The sequence below is a fragment of the Priapulus caudatus genome, unplaced genomic scaffold (assembly GCF_000485595.1).
Source record: "Priapulus caudatus unplaced genomic scaffold, Priapulus_caudatus-5.0.1 Scaffold1544, whole genome shotgun sequence".
Classification (NCBI taxonomy): Eukaryota; Metazoa; Priapulida; class Priapulimorpha; order Priapulimorphida; family Priapulidae; genus Priapulus; species Priapulus caudatus.
The window spans coordinates 1-16,540 of record NW_014578605.1 but is presented as its reverse complement, the minus strand read 5'-3'; the positions used below and the strand labels follow the sequence as shown (position 1 = coordinate 16,540).

Sequence of the window (16,540 nt, the reverse complement as noted above, 5' to 3'; positions counted from 1 at the left end):
CACACACACACACACACACACACACACACACACACACACACACACACACACACACACACATAATAAAGGAACTGGAAAGTGCTACCGGACGGACGGTTGAACGGACGAATGGATGGATGGATGGACGAAGGTACGGACGGACGGACTGAATTACGGACGGGTGGACGGACGGATGGATGGATGGACGAAGGTACGGACGGACGGACTGAATTACGGAAGGGTGGACGGACGGATGGATGGATGGACGAAGGAACGGACGGACGGACTGAATTACGGACGGGTGGACGGACGGATGGATGGATGGACGAAGGAACGGACGGACGGACTGAATTACGGACGGGTGGACGGACGGACGGACGGATGAATGAATGCATGCATGCATAAATGGACGCGTGTGCACGTGTGATGTGGTGACTAGGGTTGCTATGTCTAGCAAGGTCGACTTCTGTGTATGGCTGCATGGAAATAATGGCATGTCGCATAGACCACGACACACGTTGATTAAGTTAGCTTGAGTTATAGCTACCTTGACATCGCACTGCCCGTTAACTAGCCTGGAGTTCGCATGTAAGCCGAATGTACAAGCTACAATGTAATTTACTGGCGAGAAGCTATGTAACGATTTTGTATAAGCTGCATATTAAACCGGTATATCAGTCGCGCTAAAAAACATAACTGTTTGGACCGTATGGTATATATATATTCGCGCGCGAGTTAACTCGCTTTCCCATCGCGTATTTAATCAAATTAATAATCGCAGTTCAAGTGATTTGAGTGGACGATCCGGAATACTAGTCTCATTCCATGCTCATACACTGTCGACACTTGACCATGCAATAACCGGTTAAATGCTAATCACGCTGATATGTAATACAGACGCCGGCGCGCCTGCAGGCGTGAGTGATAGCCAATCTGTATCATCAGGAGGCCATAATAGACCGCCGTCGCTATGCTGTACCCACAATGTAAACATGACAGCTGGCTGCAAAAACATCTGATTTACAAATAAAAAAAACCCGAAGAAGAATCACTGAATGAATCGCCGCGCGACGTCTAAACGCATTTAGAAGTGAATCGAATAGGTTATTGTATATGGATAATAGAAAAAGCCACATCTCAACCGGCTGCGTGACTAATTCTGTAATGTGATTTGTGTATAAATAATATTTATGTAGCGGGATGTGCGAGCGGGAATGCCATTCTTCGGTTACAATCTGACGACGACCATACGTACGCTTAGGGAAAAGTGTCATTCCTGAAAGAGTAAGGCGAATTGTACGTGCACGCGGAACCGTTCACGACACTGCACTGCACGCACGCGGACGGGAACGCACGCACGGACGGTGTGTACCCATAGAAATATATAGAGACACCTGTATTATTATTTTTATGTGTGTACCGCTGTGTGCGCAGATAACAGGCACACACGTACATGCACGCGCACACGCACGCTTACACACGCACATATAGACACGCACGCACGTTCTTTACCAGGCCGGGCAGTGCATCAAAAAGTTGTCGGCGGACGACTATATGACTAAGGTATTGCGCGAAGCTGTTCATCAAACTGGATCGTAGCTATAGGTCCCATCATTGTAGCAGAAGTGGTGATGTGATAAACCGTGGCAAAGCGTTGTCGTGTTCTCGCACGCGAGTAGACAAGCAACCCATCACAGCAATAGCAGGTTCCAGCTCATCGCTTGACAAGAATCCTGATGGAGAGAGTACTCTATCAACTCCCATCAACCTCTGATTGAGCGGGAGTGCTTGTAACGGTGTGCGGCGCATGTGCGTGCGTGCGTGCGTGCGTGTATGTGCATGTGTGTACGCGCGTGCGTATGTGCATATGTGTACGCGCGTGCGTGTGTACGCGCGTGCGTATGTGCATGTGTACGCGCGTGCGTGTGTGCGCGCGTGCCCGTGTGTGTGTGTGTGTGTGTGTGGGTGCATGTGGGCGTGCGTGCCGGGTGTGTATGTGTGGGTGCACGCGGGCATTTCGCAATGCGTAGTACGTGCCTGCTACTCCGTGTACCTGCCAGCCAGCGTTGAGCCAATGACACGTCAGCAGTGTAAAGGCCACACTAATTGCTACTTAATTGCTGCAAAACAATCAAAACGTTCAATGTGTGCGAAATGAAAACCATGTGAGCTATTGTAGTAACGCTCCTGTGTGTCGTTCACATCAAATTAATTAAATGATCAATTACTGCACATTTATCGTCATTTCGCAGCTTTTCAGCCAGAAATTTCAACACGCACGTCTGCATTTTTTCCAAGCACATATAGTGAATAATAACACATAACTGCGTTTAACCCTATGAAAAAAACACCGCCGATCTGACGTGGGCTTATATCGTGGCTATAGAATAATTTTCGTAGGAAAAACTGCGGTTAAAAACACGACCCAGCAGCAGCAGCAGCAGAGCCGTCCTCGTCTCGATTGCACTGCCTCTTGTCACCATACCGACCTGACATATACAAACGATAATTTGGACGCCCGGCAAACACACACACGCGCGCGCGCACGCACGATGCATTACGAAAGGCGTGCACGCGCGCAGACAGGTAAGCACGCTAACATTCATACACGCACGGAGTCGAATGCGTGGCAAGTACGACACAATACACGAAAATTGCTATAAAATCGTGTTTATTACCATAATCAGAATGAAAACATACTGTGTAATTGCAGCAGAAACATTCAGCTAGCAGGATCGCACGTGTACGTCCCGTAGTGCATACGTACGCACCACGGCCCGCGCTTATCCAGCAACTTTCGTCTACACGCCCGCCAGCAATTTTCCCATCACAATTCACCAAACAAGCCCAGGAGCAGAACAACCTCACACAATGTTTAACAAGCACATGGCGCCGCTGGTCCTCCAGTCGCCATTTCCCACTGCGACAGTTAAAAAAGTGAAACGCTGACTGAGCAAAAAAAGCATTGTAGTTTTATGGTTATGCTCCACGACAAACAGTTATGCTCCAGGCCCACTAGTTATGCTCCATGCCCATAAGTTATGCTCCATGCCACTAGTTATGCTCCATGCCATAAGTTATGCTCCGGGATCATCAGCTATACTCCAGGATCATAAGCTATACTCCATGCCCTTTGGTTATGCTTTATGTACATCAGCTGTGCTCCATGCTCATCAGTTATGCTCAAGGCCCATCGCTATACTCCAGGATCATAAGCTATACTCCATGCCCTTTGGTTATGCTTTATGTACATTAGCTATGCTCCATGCTCATCAGTTATGCTCAAGGCCCATCGCTATACTCCAGGACCAATAGCTATGTTCGACGATCATCAGCTATAACCTTCTCCAAGGTAGACGGCTGACAGGTGAGGCAGACGAATATTCGTAGGACGACCCAAGCAAGGGCATGCATGTAAACTTATCAGCAGCCGCACGCAAACTTCAATGCTAGCACATGCGGTTTCATAGCCTCCCCCCACCCCCCAGCTCAAAACAAAGACGACCAATTGCCGCGAAACACCAGCGGAACTATAGTCACACTTTCTACAGCAGTCGGGAAAAAAATGCGAAGAAAAACCCCCCCCTCAAAAATGCGCAAACGACGACAACGGCTTCACGCTTCCCGTCGCCGTGGCATCCGCGCCGACAGAAGATATCGCGATGCTGCGAGTTAATAACGGACAGCGTGGGATGACACGGGAGCATTCACTGCGAGCGCGCGCTGTCCTCCTCTCCGCACGTCGCCCGCATGAGCGAGCGCAAACTCAATTGCTTCCGATTTACAGCGTCGAATAATCGCGTTACTACTACCTTTAATAATTTACACAATCAATCATTTTCTGCTACGTGCATGACGCAGCGTGGGAGCAATAAATATTTCACTATGAATGCGCTACAAAAAAAAAGAAAATCGCGTGCTTTCATACAGTGCTCCCCCCTGTCGCTCGCAAACCTCCCGCCTGCCCCGGGGGGTGCAAACATAAGTGTTAGGCCCCTGATTGAGAGTAACTGAACAGTGGCAAAACCCTCCAGTAATCCCTAGCAGCGAGACACAGTAATATAAGCTTCCCGTTCATATTCTCTCCGCACAGATAGACACATTCCGGCAAACTAACGATAACATAGATGTGCGCGTTAACCTGGTGCTCGAGGCCACGCTGCTTGATGCGGGGAAACTGATTAAGCACGTCTGTCTGCCCTTCTGGCTACGACCGCCTGCCTGCTGAGCAGCAGCTATTACGTGTAGCTACCTCGAGAGCGATAAAACAAACCGTCGCGTCCCCTTACCACTACGATATTGGGATTACTGACGTACGTCCGCACGTGAAGTATGTACATTCTATTGCCGGCACGTCGGCATCTGCTCGCCCGAACCTCGGAACGTATTCCGTTGACCTCTGACCTCGACCGAGGGTCGGCGTCTGTGCTGACCGGCCGGACACGCTGCGGCAGCGGCATTCTTGCGGCCAGAGACGCTTCAACAGAATTCTCGCACACGCTCGCGCCGCAACCGTGTTGGCAAGCCATTGCCATATGCGAAAGCTGCGTCGCGAGGCCCACCGATAATCTACCTCCACAGACACTTCTGTCGTCACATCGCATAATATCCGCATTGCTCGCAACCACGAATAGTTTCTTTTTCGCGTTCCTGTGTTTCGTCACCGTTTTCTCGTTGGCGCGTCCCCCCGTCGGCGCAGCTACGCACGCGGAAACCGAAAACGAGACTGCCTGCCACGCGAGTTTGCATGAAGCCCAGAAGGTGGCACCACCGTCCAGTCACCGCGAGATTTCCACGATAGTTACACATATGAAGATACCACTGCTGGAAGCTTCAAAAGCACGCAACCGAGTGACTCGAAAAGAGATCGAAAATAAAAGGTCGTGTGTCCAGAAAAGTTCAAGGCCATCTCATGCGTCACCTGTGTAGAAAGAGGAGAAAAAAGTGGTTTAAAGCTATTGTCTCTCATATAAATCGAAAAAATTATTACACAGAGACAAATTAAGGCTAACCTGTTAGCAGCCATATTAGTGATGCGTTTGTGTTCTAGGACATGTTAGCCTTACTGTACACGCATGGTGTTATGCAAGAAATACCAGTTAGTATCAAGACGGTCAAGAAAATTACGAGAGCGGTAGGGAAAACGTGAACTCATTGCTTTAAAACATGTCTCTAAGGCACACATGCGATCACAGACATCAGTTCAGCCCACTGCCTCACTGTGCGCTCTATCACTGGGCAGGAAATTCAGCCACAGCCCACTTATAGCTCAACGCAGCTTAAAAATCTTCTCTGGCAAGCTGCCCAGTAAGGCCACATGTGCCACACCGCCAAAAATCAGGCAAGCTACCCACCAAGATCACGTGGACCACACCCCACCGTCAGGCAAGCTGCACACCCAAGGACAGGGAGGTCAAACGTTCGAAGAGCCCCTGAAATGAGGAACCACCCTGCACAACGCTGCGACCCACGCCCATCGTCCCCATCTACTTACTCGGCTACGTGGGGGCGCCACTGCGGCATCTCTACGCCTCGGCAAACACCTGCAGGGCTTTCTCGAGCCGCTTCCTCGCTTCCAGCACCTTCGTCTCCTGTCGCTTGATGTCCTCCTCACTCACCATGAGCGCCTGCAAGACACCGACGTGAGCAACACACTAACAAGTGGATGTGGGAATTGTTTTGTTTACAGTGTTACGTAGTTGTTTTTTTCACAATTTTAAATTGAATTAATGTCATTTGTATATTAAATATTAAAGATATGTTATATTATATTTTTTTATTGTTTTTTTTTATAGTTTTTAGTCCTATCATGGACTTAATTAGAAAAGTTTGGTCCCATTTTCATCTAGGAAGGAAGAAGATTTAGTGATTAAGTATTTTGCGGCTTATAAGACTTACCGGTGCATAGAATGCATGCTAAATTTAGCATGAAATATGTTAGAAAAATAGAATCTCAAAGCAAATTTCCTAGAGCCTGCACAGGATAAAGAACTACTGCTAAATATTATATATATTTAGGGTAATTTGTGCCCTTGAGATTATTTCCCAAGTTTTAATCAATTACACAATAATCCAAAATGCATAAAATAAACTGGTTAGTATCAGCCAAGTCTAGCTGACCTTATATCTACTTCAACGTTATCCCTGATTACTAGCAAGTTTCTTTATATTGTTTATTCCCAAGTATTTTTAAAAAGACTTCTTGGAAACACCATCAGTGATCACAAATTAATGTCCTATAATACTGCAAAATACAGTGATTTGAAATTTTAAAGCACTAAGGCAAATTAGGAGGACCAAGGTAACTAATTTCAAATCAATAGCCTACAGTGGGATAAAAATGTATGTGTAGAATCCTCTTAAGCCAGATGAGAGATGCTCTCACCAATTGATTACATGACATCGATATGACACTATATCGAATTGAGTCGCATTCCATAATAAAATTTGATGTGGGTACTCAGGACAGCACCACACCAGGTTGATTCGCAGCTACAGCTGGCAGAACAGATGAGCTTAAAAAACTAGCATGCACAAAGATGTGCACACACAGTGATGGACACATGCACACACCTGCATGAGGGGTTGATCAGGGTTCAAGTACACTCCAGGATTCTTATCGAGTGACGATTTGGAACCTGTCTGTCCTGTAATGGGTTGTCCACTTGTGTGCAAGGACGTGGCAATACTTTGTAATAGTGTATCACTCTCCACATGTGGTCCAACAGCTGCAATGATGCAAAATGCCATGTTCACTTATAATTTATTCACAATCCGTGTCCAGAGCAATGACAGATTCATCGTCAAAAAGACCATAACAGTTCCATTAAGATGACTGCACAATTGTTGATTTGATTGTTAGGAGGTTCCTATAGAAATACCAACATATTACACTATAGTAATGGTCAGCAACACCTGTTCTAAGAACTTACATTTGAAATTGTGTGGCAGGTTCAGAGATTCGAGGGCATTTCCATTTATATCACTTGCATGTAAACCCTGTAACCGCTTCTCCCAGAAGACCTGTGGAAGAAATTCAACATGTACACTGATAAGACTCGCAAGGATAGCAAACGTTTACATTCTCGACCAAGAGAATTCGGGCAAAAAAAATTTCTCTACACCAAACACCAACACGCAGAACACAAGCGGAACACTGGCGATTGTAGCCAGTCAAATCAATGTATTCGGCGCTACCAGTGCCACAAGCATCGATGCCTTTCCGTCTGTGCGATCTCTTCGCTGGGATGTTCTTCCCCCGAATCAACGATTATTACCTGCTTTGGCTTGTCTTGTGGACCGTGTTTCAACTCCGACTTCACTCGGCTATTCTGAGTCTTCACGACCGTCACTGGCTGTTTGAATATAGAGGCCGTCTGCCTGATCGGTGGGACCAGGCTGGCGTCATTTCTCACGCCCCGCGCATAGTCAAACTGCGTACCTGGAACACATCAACGAGTCACCAACCGGCTCTGTAACCCGTGACACAGTTTACAAGTCGAAGGGCAGCAAATCGCTACGTATCGCAAACGGTATTGCGTAAATGAGCCCCCCCCTCAATTTGTTTTTTAACCACGGGCAACTACTGTCACACTAATACGCATGTGCATGAATGTCGGCAAATTTATCATTGAGATACCTTTCAGTCTCTTACTCTTTCTGAGCACACCGCTAAGCATTCTTCCAGTGCGGAAATCGAATGCACTTAGATCAATCATGTCTCCTACTTCTCTCGCGAGCTGTGGCTTGCTGCGTATCTTTTTGCCGTCCGGGCTGGAATTTAGACAACATTCATCTTAATTTCAAATGGGTAGATCAACTGCTAACAAGTTGGGCAGGTGTATTTCTGTTAATATGCATGGCACTAATACTTGTGTCTAATGCAATATGTACTTCGTAATTCAAGTGATTAAATGCAGTTGTGTTGAAAGCTATTGTAGTGGCATTGGAGGAAATCATCTGTTAGCTCTTTCATTGGAATGCATGATTTATAATGTGGGTAGAAACTCTGAATATGAACTTTCATACGACATATAATCATATGGTATACATAGCTACTTCACATATATTAATAAATTAGATCGTTATGTAGCTTTTGTAGCCTGCTTTGTGGGTATATAGTACATATAGTTACAGGTTTTTTGCTTGCACAACGTTACAATTTCAGTAGAATGGAAAGCTAGATTATCCCAATTAACTTGGTAAAATGAATAATGGTATTAAAGCCGCACTATGCGCATCCAAACGCTAATTTCTCCAGTACTAGACTAGCAAATACTTCGTGTCATGCATAATCACACTACCTTATGGCAAAATAAACTCTAGTTCCTCCCATTTCACTGCGCGTTTGCTTAAAACCCACAAGAAAGAGGTGCGAAATCTGGTAATCTGGCGCCAACGCCGACTTGTTAAGTTTGCCAAACAATTTATCCTTGAAGCGGTTAGGTGACGTCACATGTTTTTATCTTTGCTACACCAGTACCGCTGTACCGCAGCACCGCTGCACTTGGGAGAGCAACGCGAAACTGTCAACAACATCAGAGAATTTTAACAACATTCGAGGTATTTTCAAATGCCTTTTATAAGACAACGCGCAGTGAAATGGGAGGAACTAGAGTTTATTTTGTCATAAGGTAGTATGATTCTGCATGACACAAAGTATTTGCTAGTCTAGTACTGGAGAAATTATAGTGTAGATGCGCATAGTGCGGCTTTAACAAACAGGTTACCAACGTGGCACAATTACGGTGAATCTAGTTACTACCAAATTGGTATTTCTATCTAATTCTTGAGTAAATGCTATAACAATCATCCATCACACTAATATTTGGTGGCTAAAAAAAGATGCAAGGCAAAATAGCAAGACAATATGAAACAAAGCAAAACACTACGAAAAGACGTTACAAAAGTCATGGAATAGGTAGAGGAAAGGCAGAATCTATAAAAAAAAATTCTGCTTTCATACCTTCAGATCAATTGCTATTTCATTAACTAAATGAGCATTAATACACTATAATATGTTCTACCAGTACTACATGAATTATGGTTACCTTAACACTGTTTGCATTTATGCAAATTTGTGCACGTAGTTATTGGTTGCAGTTTTCGATGAACAGACTATTGCATTTAGCATACAATCGTTTTGTGTTTAGTTTGCGTTTTTCAGTTACCTGCGAAAACGAAAATGCATATACACACAAGCAAAGTACTACATAATTTATATTAGTATTAGCAGTATTAATACAGTCCGACCTCCTTTATCCGGCCACGTCGAGACCGGCACCCATCCGGATATGGGATTTGGCCGGATATGAGAGTTATGCTCAAGCATTTCTATGCAGTTCAGTAGGGTTTATGCATGTGATAATGTATTTACTCGTTGCTATGATTATTTGTAACAAACTGTCGTGTTTTATGGTTTATATACGAAATGGAAATCAAATGAAATGAAACAAAATTTTTACCGGAGGCATAGCGGACACTAGATACAATAATGTAACCCAACAAAAGTAGGGTTACAACGCGATATACAGATTCCCAATGCGCATAGCGTTCGGCTAACTTCGTCATAACGCCATGACTGACAGCAGGCATCCCATGATACATTTGATATTGGAGTGTGTTGGAGTCGAAGTTAGCCGAACGCTATGTGCATTGGGAATCTGTACGTCACAGGTCAACAGAAATGGCGCTCGAAATATCGCCGCTCCTCACTTCGAAATTTTGTAACAGGTTATAATAGTTTAATACAGAGTATTGTGATACATAGTAAGTCCCAGGATAGCGGAGAAAGGTTCGTGTTTAGAATAAACCCAGTTTGGAAGTTGTAGTCTTGAAAAACGCACCATAAAACTGCTCTGAGTGAATCACTCAGGGGCTCCTCCAAAGAAAAGAATAGGCTCGCGTTGTAACCCTACTCTTGTTGGGTTACATTATTGTATCTAAGCGGACACGAGCGGACAACACACACGCGCGCGCGCGCGCGCGGTCACACACGCAAACATACGTACGGTTGGTACATCGCGCGAGTTTTGAGCGAGATTTTTAAGTGGAAATAAATGAAAAACAGAGAACATACATTGCGAGATCGCGGCCGGTTAATCGAGATTTCCGGATAACGGATGGCCGGATAAAGGAGGTCGGACTGTAATCAGAAATGTATAGACCTTTATCCTCATTTTGTGTTAGTAATTCCGGGTTTAAACAGTAGTTACTTGTAGTAGTAGTAGTATTAGTAGGACTAGTAGTACTACTACTACTACTACTAGTATCATTCAGTGTTAAGGCAACCGTCAGTAGACCAAGGAAATGGCTAGACAAGTGTCTAAAAGTAAAAACAAATGTGATGCCACAATAACGACTACACGCATGTGATATAATCCTACACGAACTGAATAAGTACCGTGATAATTACAGTACAGAGGAAAAAAGATTCGTGTGGTCTAGGCGACAGCGGAGGTTTGCACTCGGGCTAAAGCAAAGGTGAACGATTCGATTGTTCGCGTCAGCGAACGAGCTTCACCTGTGATAATACACGTCCGACTTCCCGGCCGATAGTCCCGATTGTCGTATTACTTCCTCTTTGTACCAGCCCTTTGGTAACGCGGTGCACTCCGATCGTATTTTTTCGATTGACATCTGCTTGTTTCAGCCAATAATTCCCCACCTTTTTTGTGTTTTATTATGAAACGACATGAGATACACAAAAATTGAGCAAAACAAAAACATTTCATAGATGGCAGCACTGTTAAGAAAAGAACATATAAGTCAATCGCTGATTCAGTCGCACGGTTCAGTTCTTTATTCAGTTGACCATTTCCAAGAATGAAACAATGCATGATTTAAAATTTAGTTATAATTTCTGGGAATCATAGAAGACATAGAATACCCTGCTAAATCGTAGAGACTCAATACTATGATACTGAAAAAATAGTGGTATAGCAAACACGCAAGTCTTTACTCAACTTGATTGACGATTGACCACACCAGTGTTGTAGTGGTAAATCATTTTTTGGGTATACTCCCTTACACTGATAGCTCAGTCCTCAAAGCAACAAGCCAACGACGAGGCGCTGCGCCGTGGTGGTGATTCACAAACACAGTGCCCCCCCTCCCAGTGGCCCAACCCTGACCAGATTTATAACCAGGAGATTTAAAAACTTGCAAGTGGGACTTAGAAGAAAGCTAGAAACGGGAGATTTAGAAGAGGTTCGATTTAGAAGTTGGATTTAGAGATCGATCTGGGAGTTAGAACTATAGTAAGTAATACTGTGATTTAACGAGCTGCAGGCGCGCCGGAAGCAGTTTTGGATTGGGGGGGGGGGGGCAAAGACCTAAGGGGGCTCACGATTTTTTTTATCGTGTGGGCGTGAGCGCGTGTGCGCGACGTGTGTGCGTGAGCGCATGTGTGTGCGACGTGTGTGCGTGAGCGCGTATGTGCGACGTGTGTGCGTGAGCGCGTGTGTGCGACGTGTGTGCGTGAGCGCATGTGTGTGCGACGTGTGTGCGTGAGCGCGTATGTGCGACGTGTGTGCGTGAACGCGTGTGTGCGACGTGGGTGCGTGAGCGCGTATGTGCGGCATGTGTGCGTGAGCGCGTGTGTGCGGCGTGTGTGCGTGAGCGCGTATGTGCGGCGTGTGTGCGTGAGCGCGTGTGTGCGGCGTGTGTGCGTGAGCGCGTGTGTGTGACGTGTGTGCGTGAGCGTGTGTGTGCGACGTGTGTGCGTGAGCGCGTATGTGCGACGTGGGTGCGTGAGCGCGTATGTGCGGCGTGTGTGCGTGAGCGCGTGTGTGCGGCATGTGTGCGTGAGCGCGTGTGTGTGACGTGTGTGCGTGAGCGCGTATGTGCGACGTGTGTGCGTGAGCGCGTGTGTGCGACGTGTGTGCGTGAGCGCATGTGTGTGACGTGTGTGCGTGAGCGCGTATGTGCGACGTGTGTGCGTGAGCGCGTGTGTGCGACGTGAGCGTCAATCACGCAAAGCGCGCAGCGAAAACTCAAAATGGATTTATAAATTAGTTTTTGAACGTTAGAATTACCAAGTCATAGCTCATACATTTTATTTTTATTTCCCACTCTTCTTCTTTTTTTTGGGGGGGGGGGTTTTGGTTTTGCCCCCTCCCTTTTGGATTAGAGGGGCGCCCCCCCCCCACTTTCGGCGCCTCTGACGTGCTGTACGTATTATAAGAGGAAACACTGTAATTCCCTGTACCTTGTTTATACCGTACGTATTAAAGATTTATCAGTTCGGTTACCTAATTATAACTCATTGTTCCTACTCTCTATCACTTAGTTTCGTTCTCTATCTAGTATCTACGCATCGACACCACGGCACACGTATTATAACTATAGCTATATCGATCTAATTTGTAGGCTGGTTTTACACGCGGCAGTGACACCTTTTATACCCCTAGACAGAAATGACATATACGGTAAACATACAGTCACGGTTCAGTCGCACAGAGCAAAACCGCTACACTGGCATAGCCTGGGCGCCGCGCGCCACGTGCGCCCCGCCGGCCCTTGGAGGCGGATGCGCAATCATCAATGTCGATAATACGTTTGATTTGTCACAAGTTAGTCGCGTATATGGATAGCCAACACAAATGAATTCTATGGAACACCACGCGCAGCGTATGAATGTCGACGATTTTCATAATTCGTAGATCTACTAGTCTACATTTATTTTATTTTTTGTATTTATAGCTTAATTATTTTTTTTTAGGTATACGTGTAACGTGCGTATACCCAAAAATGTCCTTTTTTTCAAGTATACGGCGTATACATAAGTATACCCTCCACTGCATCACTGGGCCATACCCCCTTTTTTATCCGTTTTTTTGCATGTCAAGCTGTTAGTCGCATCAAAACGAATATCCCCTGGCTTTGCAGAAAACAATTCGTTGCATTCTGTTACCAAATGTTGGTTACTACTATTACTTTGTCAGACACACTTGAACCTTCTCAAACTGAGGTTTTTGCGTCTGTCAATCTAGCCTGCCCCTATCTAACCCCCTAATGTAATGCACAGTTTCATCTATAACTGATCAATGTCAGGCTCTGTCCTTGTTCGTTCCAGTTCCTTGATATATATATATATATATATATATATACATATATATACATATATAATTATAAACATAATCTTTTAGGGTAAGAGAAAGCACTGGTACAAAAATGATATACAATAATTATATACAGTAGGGCCTACATACAACAAAGACATCTATCATATTCTGAAGCTGAGGCATGGTTTATTTCAATATACAGTTTATTATGTATACAAAGGTTCACTCAAGGGAAAATAGCAACAGTGTACTCTATGGGTCTGTTAGTGTTGGTGTCTGTTCTATTGAGCTGGTTTCACTATTTAACTGCCACTCAGAAGAAATGCCAAGCATCCTTTATAGACAGGTGTCCATCCTATAAAGTTGTCTGCTCACTGCCAAACGTGTGTTTGACTGTACATATCAAGAAGATAGAGCTTGGTACAGTTTACAACTAGACAGAGGGCACTCACGGAGAGTGCATACCTCCACGAGCGTGTAACATGTTATACATGTGTATAACAGCTGGCTCGCTGCTGGCTGCTGCTGACTGGACGCCCTAAGGCGAGCTGCTGCCTGACTGGACACCCTAAGGCGAGCTGCTGCTGACTCGACGCCCTAAGGCGAGCTGCTGCTGAATCGATCGCGCCCAACAACTAGTGGCTACACACACACACGAACACACACACGAACACACACACGAGACCGATTACATTACCTCGTTGGCGGAGGTAAATATAACTAGAAAGGGCAGTTGTCGCCAACTACATCATGTATCCCCCGTGTTCTCCCTAAGATGTGTAAGTATACGAAGTTTGGTCGTGCTAGGTCAATTAGGGGCTAAGTTGTAGAGCGGAAGGGAAATATGATGAAGGTCAAGGTCAAGGTCAATGTCAAATAAAGGTTGCAGTGAGCGGGTTTCGATACGCGACACACCTTCTCCACAAGATGTGTGTTAAAGTATACCAAGTTTGGTCACGCTAGGTCAATTAGGGTCGAGTTATAGAGCGAAACGAAGATGTGATCAAGGTCAAAGTAAAGGTAAAATAAAGGTCGCAGTGACCGGGTTTTGTACGCTGCTCACTTTCTCCCCAAGATGTGTAAGTATACAAGTTTGGTAGCGCTAGGTCAATTAGGGCCGAGTTAGAGAGCGGAAGGGAAATATGATTAAGGTAAAGGTCAAATAAAGGTCGCAGTGACCTGGTGTTTTGGTACTCTGCACACCTTCTCCCCAAGATGGTGTAAGTATCACAAGTTTGGTCATGCTAGGTCAATTAGGGGTCGAGTTATAGATGCGGAAGGGAAATCTCTGCAGCGGACGAGCGGCGGCAGATGGGAGCATGAAACTAATAGTATCCCGCCGACTTCGTCGCGGGGGATACAATTAATGCAAAATTACAGGATATAATCCTTTCAATGCCAATAAGGTCAACGGCAAGTAATAAAATTTTAGCCAAAATAACAGACATTCCTCTGCATTTACAATGTTGACATACTTTAGCTTATCAAAACACATTTCTTCATGTATGGATTGGAATAACGCATTAATTTAGAAATTTGCGAATGTGAAACAAGATTCACAAAATCCTTAGCTGATCACTTCCAAATCAATGCAGAACCGGTATAATATTTAGACAAAAAAGCTAAAGCGTACAGTTAAAATAACTGACATTCCAAGTCACTTGCACATGGATAGCTGATATATTACACTGCAATAATGGTGTTACAAGCACACAACAAACAATAATAGTGTTCCTGAGTCTAATCATCGGCTTCTGGTTCCAAATTAATGTTGGTGCCGAACCGTGCGTACAGCTGTACTTTCAAACCAGACAGAATCACGTTTATTGCTGCAGACTTGCGATTTATTTCCTCTATCTCCTTCTGCTTTTCTGCCTTGGCAGACTCGATCATCTCCTGCGTTTCCGTCAGCGTCTGGTTGACGTAGACTTCGCCGACTCTGTAAGGGATCAGCTCGTCTTCATCCATCACTAGCAGGAGATCATCGGCAGCATCTTCTAGGTTCTGCAGCTGCTTCTTGTTTCGCTCTAGTTCATCATTCAGCTCCTGCAGTTGCATATTCTGTCTCGCAAATTTATTTATCTTCTGCTGGTCCTCGTACGACACCTGTATGTCCGCGCTCGGGTCCAATGCACCGGCTGGTTTCGTCGTTATAGTGGCCATGGCAGTGATTTCCGTTTGCTATGTCCAGGTTAGTATGCACATCAACGACACAAGTCTCGAAGTTGAGCTCACGTTTGCCAATAAATTGCTGCAAATAAAAGTAAAAACCAATAAATACTTACAACTACTATACTACTATTACTACACTACTATTATTTTGCTGTATTTACTGCAGCCCATACATTCCTGTGTGCAAATAAAGGGTGGAGAACGTTGGGAAAGGGGGAAAGTTCCTGTAAGCTCCTGCAAATTCTTCCTCTATTTCCCTCAACTAATGTATTACCTTACTATCACTCCATTATAAATGGAATCTTTCAAAAGCAAGCAGGAGTTTTTCAGAATGTCATGACAGGGGTAGAAATTAACTTTTGAACAAGGGAGTCCAACAGACTCCCAACCCTCAAAAAAGTCCGCAGCAAAATGAGGGAGTCCGCAGTCTGAGGTTCAAAATTAAAGATATTAACAATAACGGCATGTGCTTATTTTTAAGATTCATGCAGTTGCACATCTGCTGCACAAATTTCTTTGGCATATATAGCTGACAAAAATACAGTAATTCCGCGAGGCCGGTGCTCCGGAACGAACTAGTTAGTATGGCAGAATTTTCAGGGGAGTCACACGGACTTCGTGTATATATTTAAATCAGGGAGTCCGACAGTAAATCAGGGAGTATTTGACTCCGGACTCCCATTAATTTCGCACCCTGCATGATATATTACATTTCCGTCATCCTAGATTGTTAGAGAAACAAGTTACTCGCACTCACAGTCACTGGCAGTGACACTGAGTGACACTGATACTATCAGTGATAGGGATACTGTCAGACTGTCATTAGTCACTGATTACACTTTTACAGTGATACACTAGTATTGTCACTAGTCACTACCAGTACCACTACACATACTCACAGACAGTGTCAGTGACACACAACACTACATTCCAGGCTGTCAGATTTGAAGAGTACATGAGGACTACTAATGACTCCCCTAGGACACCATAGGGGTCTTTTCACGCTCCTATAATCACACCCCTTAAGAGGCATGATGGGGAGCTCACACTAAAAATCAACACCCTTAAGAGGCATGATGGAGAAGCTCCACTAAAAATCACAACCCTTAAAAGGGATGATGAAGAGGCTCGCTTGAGGGCTCTCCATCATGCCTCTTGGGTGTTGATGATGTATATCATGATCAATCCTCAGCCTAGAGTGAAATCCAAAACGAAAATTGGGATGTCATGTCAACCACTGATTATCATTCATCTTCACTTTCATTCATTCAATGGCTTCATCATGATTACATTCTTTCAATCCAACGAACGCGTCACCCGGGCCC

At 44.9% G+C, this 16,540-nt stretch overlaps 2 protein-coding genes across 4 annotated transcripts; both read right to left on the bottom strand.

Moving 5' to 3' along the window:
• Positions 1–2,633: 2,633 nt before the first annotated feature.
• Positions 2,634–10,716, bottom strand: LOC106816953 (methyl-CpG-binding domain protein 2-like). 3 transcript variants are annotated; one of them, XM_014821600.1, is made up of 8 exons: positions 10,502–10,586; positions 9,030–9,149; positions 7,619–7,752; positions 7,257–7,420; positions 6,912–7,002; positions 6,553–6,707; positions 5,474–5,606; positions 2,634–4,900 (listed from the first exon to the last, which is right to left on the bottom strand). In XM_014821600.1, the coding sequence occupies exons 2-7, from the start codon at positions 9,044–9,046 to the stop codon at positions 5,505–5,507; spliced, it is 663 nt and encodes a 220-aa protein (XP_014677086.1). In that variant the 5' UTR covers positions 9,047–9,149; positions 10,502–10,586; the 3' UTR covers positions 2,634–4,900; positions 5,474–5,504. The 3 variants fall into 3 exon arrangements, with proteins under 3 accessions (XP_014677086.1, XP_014677087.1, XP_014677085.1); XM_014821601.1 differs by lacking the exon at positions 10,502–10,586 and adding an exon at positions 10,382–10,469; XM_014821599.1 differs by lacking the exon at positions 9,030–9,149 and having other exon boundaries at positions 10,502–10,716.
• Positions 10,717–14,700: 3,984 nt separating this feature from the next.
• On the bottom strand, positions 14,701–15,290 carry LOC106816952 (prefoldin subunit 4-like). Its single transcript, XM_014821598.1, has one exon. The coding sequence runs from the start codon at positions 15,204–15,206 to the stop codon at positions 14,784–14,786; it is 423 nt and encodes a 140-aa protein (XP_014677084.1). The 5' UTR covers positions 15,207–15,290; the 3' UTR covers positions 14,701–14,783.
• Positions 15,291–16,540: the final 1,250 nt, after the last annotated feature.